The sequence below is a fragment of the Rhinoraja longicauda genome, chromosome 2 (genome assembly GCF_053455715.1).
Source record: "Rhinoraja longicauda isolate Sanriku21f chromosome 2, sRhiLon1.1, whole genome shotgun sequence".
Taxonomy (NCBI): domain Eukaryota; kingdom Metazoa; phylum Chordata; class Chondrichthyes; order Rajiformes; family Arhynchobatidae; genus Rhinoraja; species Rhinoraja longicauda.
In genome coordinates, this window is record NC_135954.1 from 41,959,262 (window position 1) to 41,971,569 (window position 12,308).

Genomic DNA, 12,308 nt, shown 5'->3' on the forward strand with positions numbered 1-12,308 from the left:
TGTTAAAGTACTCTATGTCACTTACCTGGGGATTTCCTGACCAACTGCCAGAGTTACAATGTGACGTGAAACTTCTATTACCTATTAAAGCTCTGTGTTGGTGGAAGCACACTAAAGTTATCTTGATTGTACAAAATGTTTTCATTCATTTGTGTTTAATGATCCCATCAAGATTCCTTTATCACCACAAAATTTTCTATGAGTACAAACACTCTAAATTGAACATGATGTTTGGGTCTACAGGTTCAACTTGTGGTTTGCAACAAATGTGTAGTGGTGGTGGAGGGTATCTACGAAATAAATCATAGAAAATAATGCTAATAAAGAGAGACTAACTGATGGATATAAATAGATCTTTAAAGATGAAAGAGTAGATTGGTACTGTAATAAAAATAATCAAATTGTATCTTGAGCTCTTTCAATCAGAGAAAAGAGCATCAAAGCGAGTTCACTGTTGTTAGATCTCCATAAAATAATGGTTTGACTACAGTTAGGAGTATTGGATTCAGTTCAATGGGCAGGCATCTAGGAAACATTCCCAGGCCTTCAAGAGGATGCAGAAGAGGTTTACTAGAATGGTACCACAGATGAGGAAGTGTGCTTCGAGAGAGAAAAATCTGGGATACAACTTCCTGGAGCAAAGGAAGGTTAACAACAAAAGAAATTCAAAATTATGGATGATCTTGAAGCAGAAACTATTTTAAGCGGCAAATTTGTTGGTGTTGAAGCTAACTGGCCAAAAGCAAGACAGAACTTTACAGATTCAATTGTTATGATTGGAAGGTCTTGCATCACAATTTGAATTAAGTTCCTTTAAATTAATTGGAGCCTACTTGCAGACTGTCCAAATAGTTGTGCATAGTTGTCAAGGAAGTTATTGTAGACTGACAAACCTTCTGTACATTCCATTGCTGACGTGATTCTATTCTGTTCTCCCTGGTACAATTCTGTAATATGACCTGTTCATCTCTGACATCAACGCAAAGTTCCACAACGGTACCAAACCTGATTTCTCTTCCACTGTTATATTCAAAGTGCTGTATATTAAAATAAAAGAATAGATTTGTAATACAACTGTGTAGTGTACTCATTCATTAAGATTGGAATTGACTTACTATGGAACAACCTAATCAAGACTGTTGTTAAAGATTGATTAAATAATCAAGATTTTTGAATATGTACATGTTTTTTCTAAACTCATTGTTGTCCTATTTTAAACAGACTCACCCTACACTTGGCAAGTGAACTAATAAAAGTTCATATATTCACCCAACTTAAAGAACTCGGCTTTATTAATTGATGAATAGAATACTAAAGCAAGTACACCATTGCTACGATTTAGAGGATGATTTTTATCATAGTGTGTAAGATATTGAGGAAATGAGCTGGATAAAGAGAAAATATTTCCACTACTCAGAAGATTGGGACGAGAGCACAGTTTAAAATTAGAGCCAGGATTTTTTAACAGTAACATTAGGAAACAGTTTATTTAAAGAGCGATAGAAGTGTTGACGTTTATTCATTTGGTAATTTTTTGTTTTAAATATGATAGTAAAAGCATTGTTAATCAAATGAATTAGAAAACATGGAGCAAAAGTGTGTGTAGGGAGATGAACGACATATCAAACATAATCTTTTTGAATGGAGAAACAGGCCAAGGGACTAAATGGCCATTTTTTTCTATTCAATACATCTTTTCAAAAATTTCAAACCTGGCACTTCAAATACTCACAGGGATCTAATCTGGGTAGAACCTAAAAGCAAGAGCTGGGAGGACGGTACTTGGTATAAATATTCGATGTAATGCACATACGGGCAATCAGCTGCAGTGAATTTCAGAACATTGGGCTTCACAATAGAGTTCTGAGATCCCACTCAATTATGAAAGTAAATGTCAGGAATTCCATTGGTTGACATTTTCATCAAATATTCACACCAATGATTAATCTTTGACAGAATCACAACTGCTAACTGTTCATCGACGCATCAAGTTCACCAGAAATTTTGCAATTAAATTATTTTAGAACATCGTGTACTATCAGTATTACCTGATTCCCATTGCCGTTACATGGTGCAAGAACAATAGGGTATCCACCGGTGTTCCATTTAGTTTCATAGTCTGCACAGAAACCTGTACCAATATTGTAGAGCTGGAGTAAGAAGAAAATATATTACACGTGAACACAATTATTACCCAATGTTTTACCATTTCTCTGAAAAAGAACTACTCAAGAGTTCTAGAAAATTTTGAGAAAACAATTAAATATTTGGTATCTTTATTTCTTAAATCAGATAGCTTCTCATTAAATTTAGAATGCATCAGATTTATCGTATGGAGTATGGCATTCAAGATGCTTTAAAGAGCAAGGCTAATAAATCTTATAACCTGATCTTTTTATTTACATACAGCATATTTCAAATTTGATGTATTGTTTGTATCATATTCCAAACCCTACAAAAAAATCTTGCTGTCTGTTTAGAATTAGGAGATGAATGAAAAAATATGAAAATTTAAAAAAGACTTACAGATGCTGGAAATCTAAAATTTGAACAGAAATACAGGAAACACTCCAAGGTGGGGCAGCATCTGAGGAAAAATAAACAGGTTGAAGACCCTTGATCAGAACTGGAAAAGTGGGAAAATATGTTCATCTTAAACGTGGTGAATAATGAGCAAGATAAAGGAAATATCCCTGATAGGATGAAGTCAGGCTGCTGTTGTGACAAATGTTGATGAAGCTATGTAGTTGATAATTATAGAAGCAATTAGAGAAAACAAATGTATAGAAGATAAATACAGATAGGCAGTGTCTGTGGGGAGAGAAAAACTCTGTTAATATTACAGTTAGAAAACTTTGAAGAAGAATTGGTCAGCTCTGATACAAACAGGTGAGTCATTTGAAAAATTTCAATATCATGTTCTGAGATCACAGCAGGCCATGACAGATAATGAAGTGCTGCTCCTCACACATATTTCTTTAAGATAGGAAGCTATTTCAGCTTTTTAGCCCCCTGCAGGGGTGCCAGAGCAATCCTATTCCACAACTTATTTTCCCAGTGGAACAGTGTACAGTCAGAATGGGATCAGAGTGAGAGTAGGATGTTGGGAAAGTGGAAGTGTCCTCCAGGTTTCAGCAATAGCTCTGACCTGCATTTTACAGTTTTAACATGCTTTGCTCTTTCTAAATTCACTCATTAACCTGTTAACCAAGCAGCTCTGCAAACATTGGAACACCTGTGAAACTACAACCTCAGTTTCTGAGATATTCCTTTTGTCCTATCCACACTCTCTCCATCTTTTCCATAATTTCAAATAGTTTTCTTCCTTTTCCAATGTCACGAAGGCCTTCAACTGGAAAAATTAATTCTCTTTCCACAGATGCTGCCTGAGCCTCAATGTTTCAGAATTTTCTATTTCCATTTAAAATCAGCTGAGATGTTTGCCCAATAGAAACATCACGCATAAGCCTTTCTGATTGCTAATTTATCCTAGTAGTCAGAATAACAAACAGAACGTTAGATAAAATACCAAAAACCTTTGTCTTGCCTCCCCAGAATATCCTGGTTTGTCTTCGGGCACATAGAGCTCTGGGTAGATGTTATTTAAAAACCAATGAAAATTCTTACAGCTTAGTCTCTTCTGCAGCTGCAATCGTTCCTTACAGTCTGGCACCTCAGCCTGCAGAAATAACAGTGAAAAACAGATGAATGGTGAGAAACAGATTTCATGAATTCTACTGAATTAACCCTTTCTTTCATTTACTGACCATCAGCTATGCCTTTCCAGCTTTCTTTTAATTCTTATTTCAAGAAATATATCTAAAAATATTTTTGAAATCTTTATAATGGAGTCTTCAGAAAATAATATTTTGGCATACAGTATGAGTGATCAGTAGCACTTGAGTACTTTGTCGAATGACACAAGGAGCCACAGTTGGAGATTCACTGCTGTAATTTGTTCATAATCCTGCTGTTGCATTACATGTCCATGAGGAAGATAGAAGGCACACAGTATCTTTCTGTCTTGAATATCTTATGTTCCAAAAGGTAATCAGATCATATTATATCAATGAAAGCCAATTTCTCATTGTTTGACTACAACAAGCCATATTCTGCAAGCATTTTTTGCACACTTAATTTTTTTAAATACATTTAAGAAAAGTAAAGCTGAAGATGTACTATTATACATGAACAAGTCACTATTGGAGCCTCCCTTCTTTTCTATATAAATGAATCACATTATGAAAGTTTTACCAAACACTGTTATCACGAAGTGTATCCCTTCAAACTACGATGAGGAACAATTTGGCGCAACTTGGTGGTGAGGGGTGGGGGGAGATGGGCAACGACACAGTGGAGCTGCCACGCAGCTTAAGTGATTTCCAGAATTCAGTCCTGACTTGGGAGGCCCTCTCCTGAACTTTGCATGTTCTCCCTGCAGTTGCAAAATTGCATAACTTTCCTCTGTTGCTCTGGTTCTCTTCCACTTTCCAAAGGCATGTGGGCTTTCAGGTTTATTACTCACTGTAATTTGTCCCTTGTATAGATGAGTGGTGGAATCTGGGATTTACATCCTGCACTTGTTTTAATGCAGCATAAAAGATATCCGCGAAAAAGGGAGATAAACTTTGTATCCTTTTAGTTAATTTCAATGTAATTTCATGAACTATGTAGTGAGCATTTAAAAGCTAATTCATATCCATTAAGCAAGTTACCTTCAAATTCCAAAAAAAAAGATTCAGTTATGATCACACAGGAGCTATTGCACAAATCTTGCTAATAAATGGTATTTACAGGAAAGAGTAAGCACTATCCCAAATTAGGTCCTCATGCACTATTACATTCTCTGAGCAAAGAATGACAGTAATAATATTACTTTAATCATAAGCAACCTATCATTTATTGTAAAGAATTATGGCCATTTTAGTGCCATATTAAACAAATTATGGCAACATTGCTTCCTTTGGAATGAAACGGAAGCATAGAATATTCCATTTGTTTATTTTCCACGATCAATGTGCAATATGTAGTTTCAAAGAAATAAAATTAGCCAACCACTGAGTGACCACAAATATGGTTTGCAACCACATACAAACATCCAAAATTTGGGGTAAGGACAATATCAAAGCTTTCTGCACCCTTCGTTATAAAGGGGGAAATCTAACTGTAACGTTGACACCTGATTGAGGAAATCCTAAAGCTGCCGTCAGTGACCGTCAGAACAGCTGCCTAGAAATGAGTATTGCTTCTAATTGAGCAATGCAAAGATTATTACCTTACTGAGCAAATATGCAGCCAAGTCCCTCTTGTAGAAGATTTCCTTGAAGGAATCCAACCAAATCTCAGCCACACGAATTTTGTTTTTCACTACAGTCTCTTTATCAGGTAGAGAACTACGGGCATGTTTCTGGTACACATGACCAACCCTGGAACAGGGCAGGACCTCCACTGAACCCCCACAGAGCCAGACCTAGAAGAAGAAACACCATCCAAAATAAACATATTACTGATTTTTCTAATAAATTTTAATTGAAGTTTCTGACAATTTCTAAGCACTACAATTAAACAAAGGCAGGATAAAGGGAATGCTCGCAGTCTTTTCCCCAGTGTAGAGATTTCAAAAAGGAGTATAGTTTTAAGAGGAGTGAAGTGTAAGAGCAAATTTAGGGGCAATTTTTTTTACTCAGAGGGTACTCCATATCTGGAATGAGCTGACAGAAGAAGCTATAAAAGTGGGTACAATTATGACTATCAAAAGATATTTGGACAGATGTATAGATAGGCAGGGTTTAGTGGAATATGGACCAAATGCAGGCAAATGGCACTTGCCCAGAATGCCAACTTAGTTAGCAGGAATAGCTGCGCTAAAGGGCCCATTTCTATGGCTCTAGTACTCTATGACACCTGAAACACTAGAGCAGCATATCTATATACTAAAACTCTCGTTTGTTTGTTTGTTCCTGAACTATAGCCAAAACGGTACAAGATAGCGTGACAATTTTAGGTCCACCTTACCCACCGTCGTCCCTTTGGTGCTAATGGAAGAAGTTTCACTGAAATCGGTGTTATATTTTTTAAGTCATTCACATTTAAAAATTTAAATCTATCTCCTAGGGAGGGAGGGAGGGAAGGGAGATAAGGAAGGGGGGGAGGGAGGGAGGGAGGATAAGGGGGATTGAGGGGGATGGAGTGGGAAGGGAGTGAGGGGGAGGGGAGGGGGGAGGGAGCTCCACCAATGCAGGAGAGGTTTGAGCCCAACGGGTCCACTTGGCCTAGTACTTTAGCAGCAGTGAAATGGAGACACAAGAAACTGCAGATGCTGAAATCTTGAACAAATACTGAAGGAACTCAGTGATTAAAGCAGCATCTGAATCAGTGTTAAGAAGTCTTGACCCAAATTGATGTTAAAATTTGAGAGATAAAATATTTTAGAGATTCCAGTTCTATAATTTATGCAAATTCAATTCAATTGCAACATTTTACAAAATAGTATCACAGATTTATACAGCTATATAGCACAAAAAGAGACCCTTCAGCCAAAATAGTCCATGCCGACCATGTTGCTTCACTGAGCTGGATCTAGTTGACTGGGCCCTGCCCATATCCCTTCAAATCTTTCATATCCGTGTGTCTGTCCAAGTGTCTTTGTAATTGTATCTGCTTCTTCCCTAAATGTGTCTATTTGAGTCTGGATTCAACTGAAATCACTCTTCATAAATAAACATAGCACAAAAAGTAAGGGAATTTGTGTTTGGTAGATTATTTCTTTGTTGTAACAATGCTTCTTGGCAATAAATCTTATACCGTTGGAAAGCCTGTTTATTTCCCTTTTAAATGGTGCCACATTTGTAAGGAACATGCATTTGTGGGATGAGCAGCAGAGCTGAGTATATGGGTTGCGCCCATGAAAAATTTGCCAAATCTTCTCTGCCAATGCCAAACAGCTTATTCTGCTGTTGCTATTGACTCTTGTTTTGAGCTTCTGGTACCTCCAGGTGCTGACAATCAGGTGCCTGATTGGCACCTGATTGGCAGCATCTGTGAGCATGGGCCCTGCTACAGTGGTCAGTAGGTGTCTGCTCCAAGAATCGGCATGCCAAGTTTGACTGATCTGGATAGGGCCCGTGCGATAGGGCAACTTCAAGCTGGTGTTCCGCAAAACCAAGTTGCGGCATTATTTGGAGTGAGCCCTAGTACCATTTCCAAAGTGAAGGCCAAGTTCCATATAACGGGGGATGTCAGAGACAGGCCGCGAAGTGGGCGTCCCATGAAGACGACACCCGAAGAAGACCGTTTCCTCACCCTGTCAGCACTTAGGAACCGTAGGCTGTCTTCTACAGATTTGCAATCAAGGTTTGCAGGACGATATGGCCGACGGCTCTCTGCCCAGACAATTCGGAACAGACTGCACGCAGCTGATCTCCGGTCTCATAGGGCTGCCAGGAGGCCTGCCATGACTGCCCTTCACCGTCAGGCCCGTTTGCGCTGGTGTCGGCAACACGTGCACTGGAACCTGAACATGTGGAGGAACGTTATGTTCAGCGATGAGTCCAGATTCTGCCTACGGCAGTTGGATCATAGGGTCAAAGTGTGGAGAAGACGCGGAGAACGCTATGCTGATTGCTGCACCGATAGAGTAACATCTTTTGGTGGAGGCAGTGTGATGGTGTGGGGCAGCATCTCCCTCACTGGAAAAACGAGGCTTGTCATCATTGGAGGCAATCTCAATGCAGAGAGATATCGAGATGAGATTCTGCAACCAGTGGCAATCCCATATCTCCACAGTCTGGGACCGAACTCTATCCTCCAAGATGACAATGCTCGCCCCCACAGAGCAGGGTTTCTCAGAGACTACCTCCAGAATTTGGGAGTGGAGAGGATGGAATGGCCTGCCAGCAGTCCTGACCTCAACCCCATTGAACACTTGTGGGATCAGCTTGGGCGTGCTGTTCGTGCCAGAGTGACCAACACAACCACGTTGGCTGACTTGCGACAAATGCTGGTTGAAGAATGGGATGCCATCCCACAACAGTGTGTGACCAGGCTGGTGACCAGCATGAGGAGGAGGTGCCAGGCTGTTGTGGCTGTGTATGGTTCTTCCACACGCTACTGAGGCTCCTGTTTATTAAATGAATAAATTGTTAAATTGCCAATATGTCTTGTTTCTTCAGACTTCAATCATCCAATCCACCAAACAACACTGAACAAGAGTCAATGGCAGAATAAGCTGTTTGGCATTGGCAGAGAAGATTTGGCAGATTTTTCATGGGTGCAACCCACATACTCAGCTCTGCTGCTCATCCCACAAATGCATGTTCCTTACAAATGTGGCACCATTTAAAAGGGAAATAAACAGGCTTTCCAACAGTATAAGATTTATTGCCAAGAAGCATTGTTACAACAAAGAAATAATCTACCAAACACAAATTTCCTTACCTTTTGAGCTATGTTTACATATTAGTTCATTGAATCATTCTAAATTGCTGTGTTATTTTTCAGACATCACCACAATATGTTGGGCCAGGTAACATAATGTCCAAGCAATGTGCAACGCAGTATCCACTTATGGTTATGGGGAAGTTCAGTACTAGTCTTACAGGTTAATTATTGGTGAATAATAAGTTAATTTTCACAGCTAGACTATTGGAAATTTGTATCAATATTTCAAAGATGATGACAGAAAAATACATCAATAATTTATACCCTCATGGAACTGATCTATTAATTTCTGATGAAAAATGGTGCATGACTGTGCACACATTCTAGCTTGCCTGTAACAGTCTTCTTGATCCAAAAATGCTGGTTTTTTTCTGGAGACTGCTTCAGTCTCTGTAGCCATGCTACCTAGGGAGAAAAGGGAAAAAGGAAAAAGACAGGAAAGGGAATGATATCAGGCACTAGCTACTGCGTTGATTACGCCTATAAACCTATAGTTTGGGAGAATAATAATAATAATATTCATTTATTGTCATTGCAACGAGTACAACGAAATTAAAAAATAGCCAATCCTGACGGTGCGTACAAACATATATGCAATAAATGCAAAAACAAATAAATACATAAATACAATTAAATACAATTATATGACCGATTTTTTAACGGTGTTGCCTAGTGCAAGGTAGTGTTCAGTTCTCGTATGGCCCTGGGGTAAAAACTGTTCTTAAGTCTGTTTGTTCGGGATTTGATCGACCTGAAACGTCGACCAGAGGGCAGATGAACAAACAGACGGTGGCCAGGGTGGGATGGATCTTTTATTATTTTGCCTGCTCTACTGAGGCAGCGTAGGCTGAACAGGTGCTCCAGGGAGGGCAGTGAGCAGCCGATGATTTTCTGGGCCGTCGTGATGACCCTCTGAAGGGCCTTCCTGTCCTTTTCTGAGCAGCTGGCATACCATGTGGTTATACAGTATGCCAGCACACTCTCGATGGAGCAGCGATAGGACAACATGAGCTTCTCCTGCAGGTTGGTTTTCCTGAGGATCCTCAGGAAGTGGAGTCTCTGCTGTGCCTTCTTTACTGTGGTGATGGTGTTGGTAGACCAGGTGAGATCCTCTGCGATGTGCGTACCCAGGAACCTGAAAGCTGGTACCCTTTCCACACAGACCCCATTGATGTAGAGTGGGTCGTAATCTCCACTGGTTTTTCTAAAGTCAATTATAAGTTCCTTTGTTTTGGAGGAGTTCAGGACCAGATTGTTCACTGAACACCATGCTGCCAGCCTTTGGATTTCATCCCTATAGGCTGTCTCATCTCCTTCTGAGATGAGTCCAACCACAGTCGTGTCATCCGCGAACTTGATGATGGTGTTGGTGGGATGGGTGGGGGCGCAGTCGTGAGTGTAGAGGGAGTAAAGGATGGGGCTCAACACACAGCCCTGTGGTGAGCCGGTGCTCAGTGTAATGGTGGAGGAGAGGTGAGGGCCTATTTTGACTGTCTGGGGGCGGTTGGTCAGGAAGTCCTTGATCCATTGGCAGATGGTTTGGGAAAATCCAAGGTCGGAAAGTTTGGTGACCAGTCTGCTCGGGATGACCGTGTTAAAGGCAGAGCTGAAGTCGAGGAAGAGCATCCTCACATAGCTCCCCTGGTGTTCAAGGTGGGTCAGTGCAGTGTGAAGAGCAGTGTCGATGGCATCCCCTGTAGACCTATTTGCTCTGTAGGCAAACTGGTGTGGGTCGAAGGTGGGTGGGAGGCTGGCTTTGATGTGCTGCAGGACCAGTCTCTCGAAGCACTTTGTGATGACCGGTGTGAGTGCTACCGGACGGTAGTCGTTAAGACCGCTGATGACAGACTTTTTCGGCAGTGGGATGATTATGGCGGACTTCAGGCAGGGAGGGATGGTGGATTTTAAAAGGGACAGGTTGAAGATTTTTGTGAAGACCTCAGATAATTGGTCTGCACATTCCCTCAGCACTCTGCCCGTCACACCATCGGGGCCTGCAGCTTTCCTGGGATTCACTGCTCTGAGCACGCGCTTAACATCATACTCCTGCACAGTGAAGGTGTTGCTGTCAGGTGCTGGAGAGGGTGTAATGTCTGCCACTGTAGCTTTCACCTCGAAACGAGCAAAGAAACAGTTAAGTTCCTCAGCCAGCGAGGCGTCGCCGTCGGCAGTCGTGCGGTTGCTGGTCTTGTAGTTGGTGATGTGCTGGATGCCTTGCCATACCCGCCGTGGGTCATTGTTGGAAAAGTGGTCCTCAATCTTCCTCTTGTAGGACGCTTTTGTTGAAAGGGTCAACAAAAGAAATTTATTGTGCAATTACTGCTACAATATCAAGTTTGACAGCATAAACCAGCGAAGTTGACATGACTAATGTAATGGATAGAAAACAATTAAGTGTTGAGCTTTCTTATTTCTTAATTAATGAAATAATTAATTAGATAATCTATATATCACATTAAAATGATTTAATTTTCTCTTATTAAATATTCTAATTATTTCAGTACATTTACATTTTGATTTGAGGTATCAGGTTAACTCCTTGAATTTTACTTCCTCTAAATGTAAACGTTGGGTCAAGTGTTCAATCACGAACAATTACTGTAGAGAAATGGCCATGTAGGTCTTCCTTTAGCGTTACTGAAAATTGCCCAACATTTCACAGTGTCTTCAAAACCTAAAGCAGTTTTAAATTGATGGTTTTATTTTCCTGATTTTCCAATCAGAGGAAATAATTTTACTCTATCATCATATTACAATCACTGAAAATGTTAAAATTCTCTATGAAATTGGAAGTCAAATTATTGAGTTTACTCAAAATAGTAAAACATATGACAATGAATCTGAAGTTTCTTTTATAGCTTTTCTGATTTTTACTTCCATGTTTCCAATTGAAGTTAGAAACATGAGTAATAGGAATTGTAGTTAATTACACAAGATCATATAAAACAGAAGGCCAAACAACCCTCTACCATTCCCAGCCCTTATACCAAAAAGAAATCTATTTAGATTAATAATGCTTCCCAGTTCAAAATCTACAGCTTTATAGGTTTATTGCGATTCATATGCTCAATCAGCAAATATTTAAATATAGAAGATAAGGCACAAAAAGCTGGAGTTACTCAACGGGTCAGACAGCATCTCTGGAGAAAAGTAATTGGTGACGTTTCGGATCGAGACCCTTCTTCAGACTTCTTCAGTATTTAAATATATTGGGGATTTAAGTTTCTACTACCCTTTCAGGCTGTAAATTTCAAATCCCCACCATTGTCACATACTGTATTTCTCCTCAAATTCCCCTTAGTTCCTTCAACCAATTGCCTAGTTGTTGATCAAAGGGAAAAATATAATTCACTTTTCTAGGCCTCAATCTTGTCCACATTTAAAATTTATCCATAATCTCCTCTCTTCCAATACTCTCACGTCAGATTCTGCTCATAAATATGTCTCCAGCCCTTGTAACATCCTCAAATCTGCTCTGCACGCTTCCCCATGTGGTCACATCCTTCTTGTATTGAGGTGACTAGTGTAGGACATAGTATTCCAGCTGGAGTCCAACTGATGGTTTATACTGTTCGAGCAAGACATTCATACTCTTGCTGTTTACAGGTTATGGCAAGTATATTGAATGCCTTCACAGAAGTCTGGGACCTGGTACTCAGGAACAGATAGTTGCTGATGGATCCTTTGAAACCATTGAACACAATCACTATTATCTTGACTATAACCTTCTCACTGAATTCATAATATAACCACGGGAAATAATTTAATAATGGAACACCATAAACAGGAATTATGTGATACAAAATATTTAATTCAACCAATGGAGTCACAACATCTGGCTTAATCAAGTTTCATATGTAAAATACTGT

General features: G+C 39.8%; 1 protein-coding gene across 1 annotated transcript in view; it reads right to left on the bottom strand.

Moving 5' to 3' along the window:
* Window positions 1-12,308, bottom strand: part of LOC144604066 (polypeptide N-acetylgalactosaminyltransferase 15-like) — a 69,441-nt gene that overhangs the window by 1,175 nt on the left and 55,958 nt on the right. Inside the window, exons 6-9 of the mRNA XM_078418135.1 lie at window positions 5,276-5,470; window positions 3,530-3,679; window positions 2,049-2,150; window positions 894-1,037 (exon numbers count right to left, since the gene is read on the bottom strand). Coding sequence (XP_078274261.1) covers window positions 894-1,037; window positions 2,049-2,150; window positions 3,530-3,679; window positions 5,276-5,470 — 591 coding nt within the window. The remainder of the gene's footprint in view (window positions 1-893; window positions 1,038-2,048; window positions 2,151-3,529; window positions 3,680-5,275; window positions 5,471-12,308) is intronic.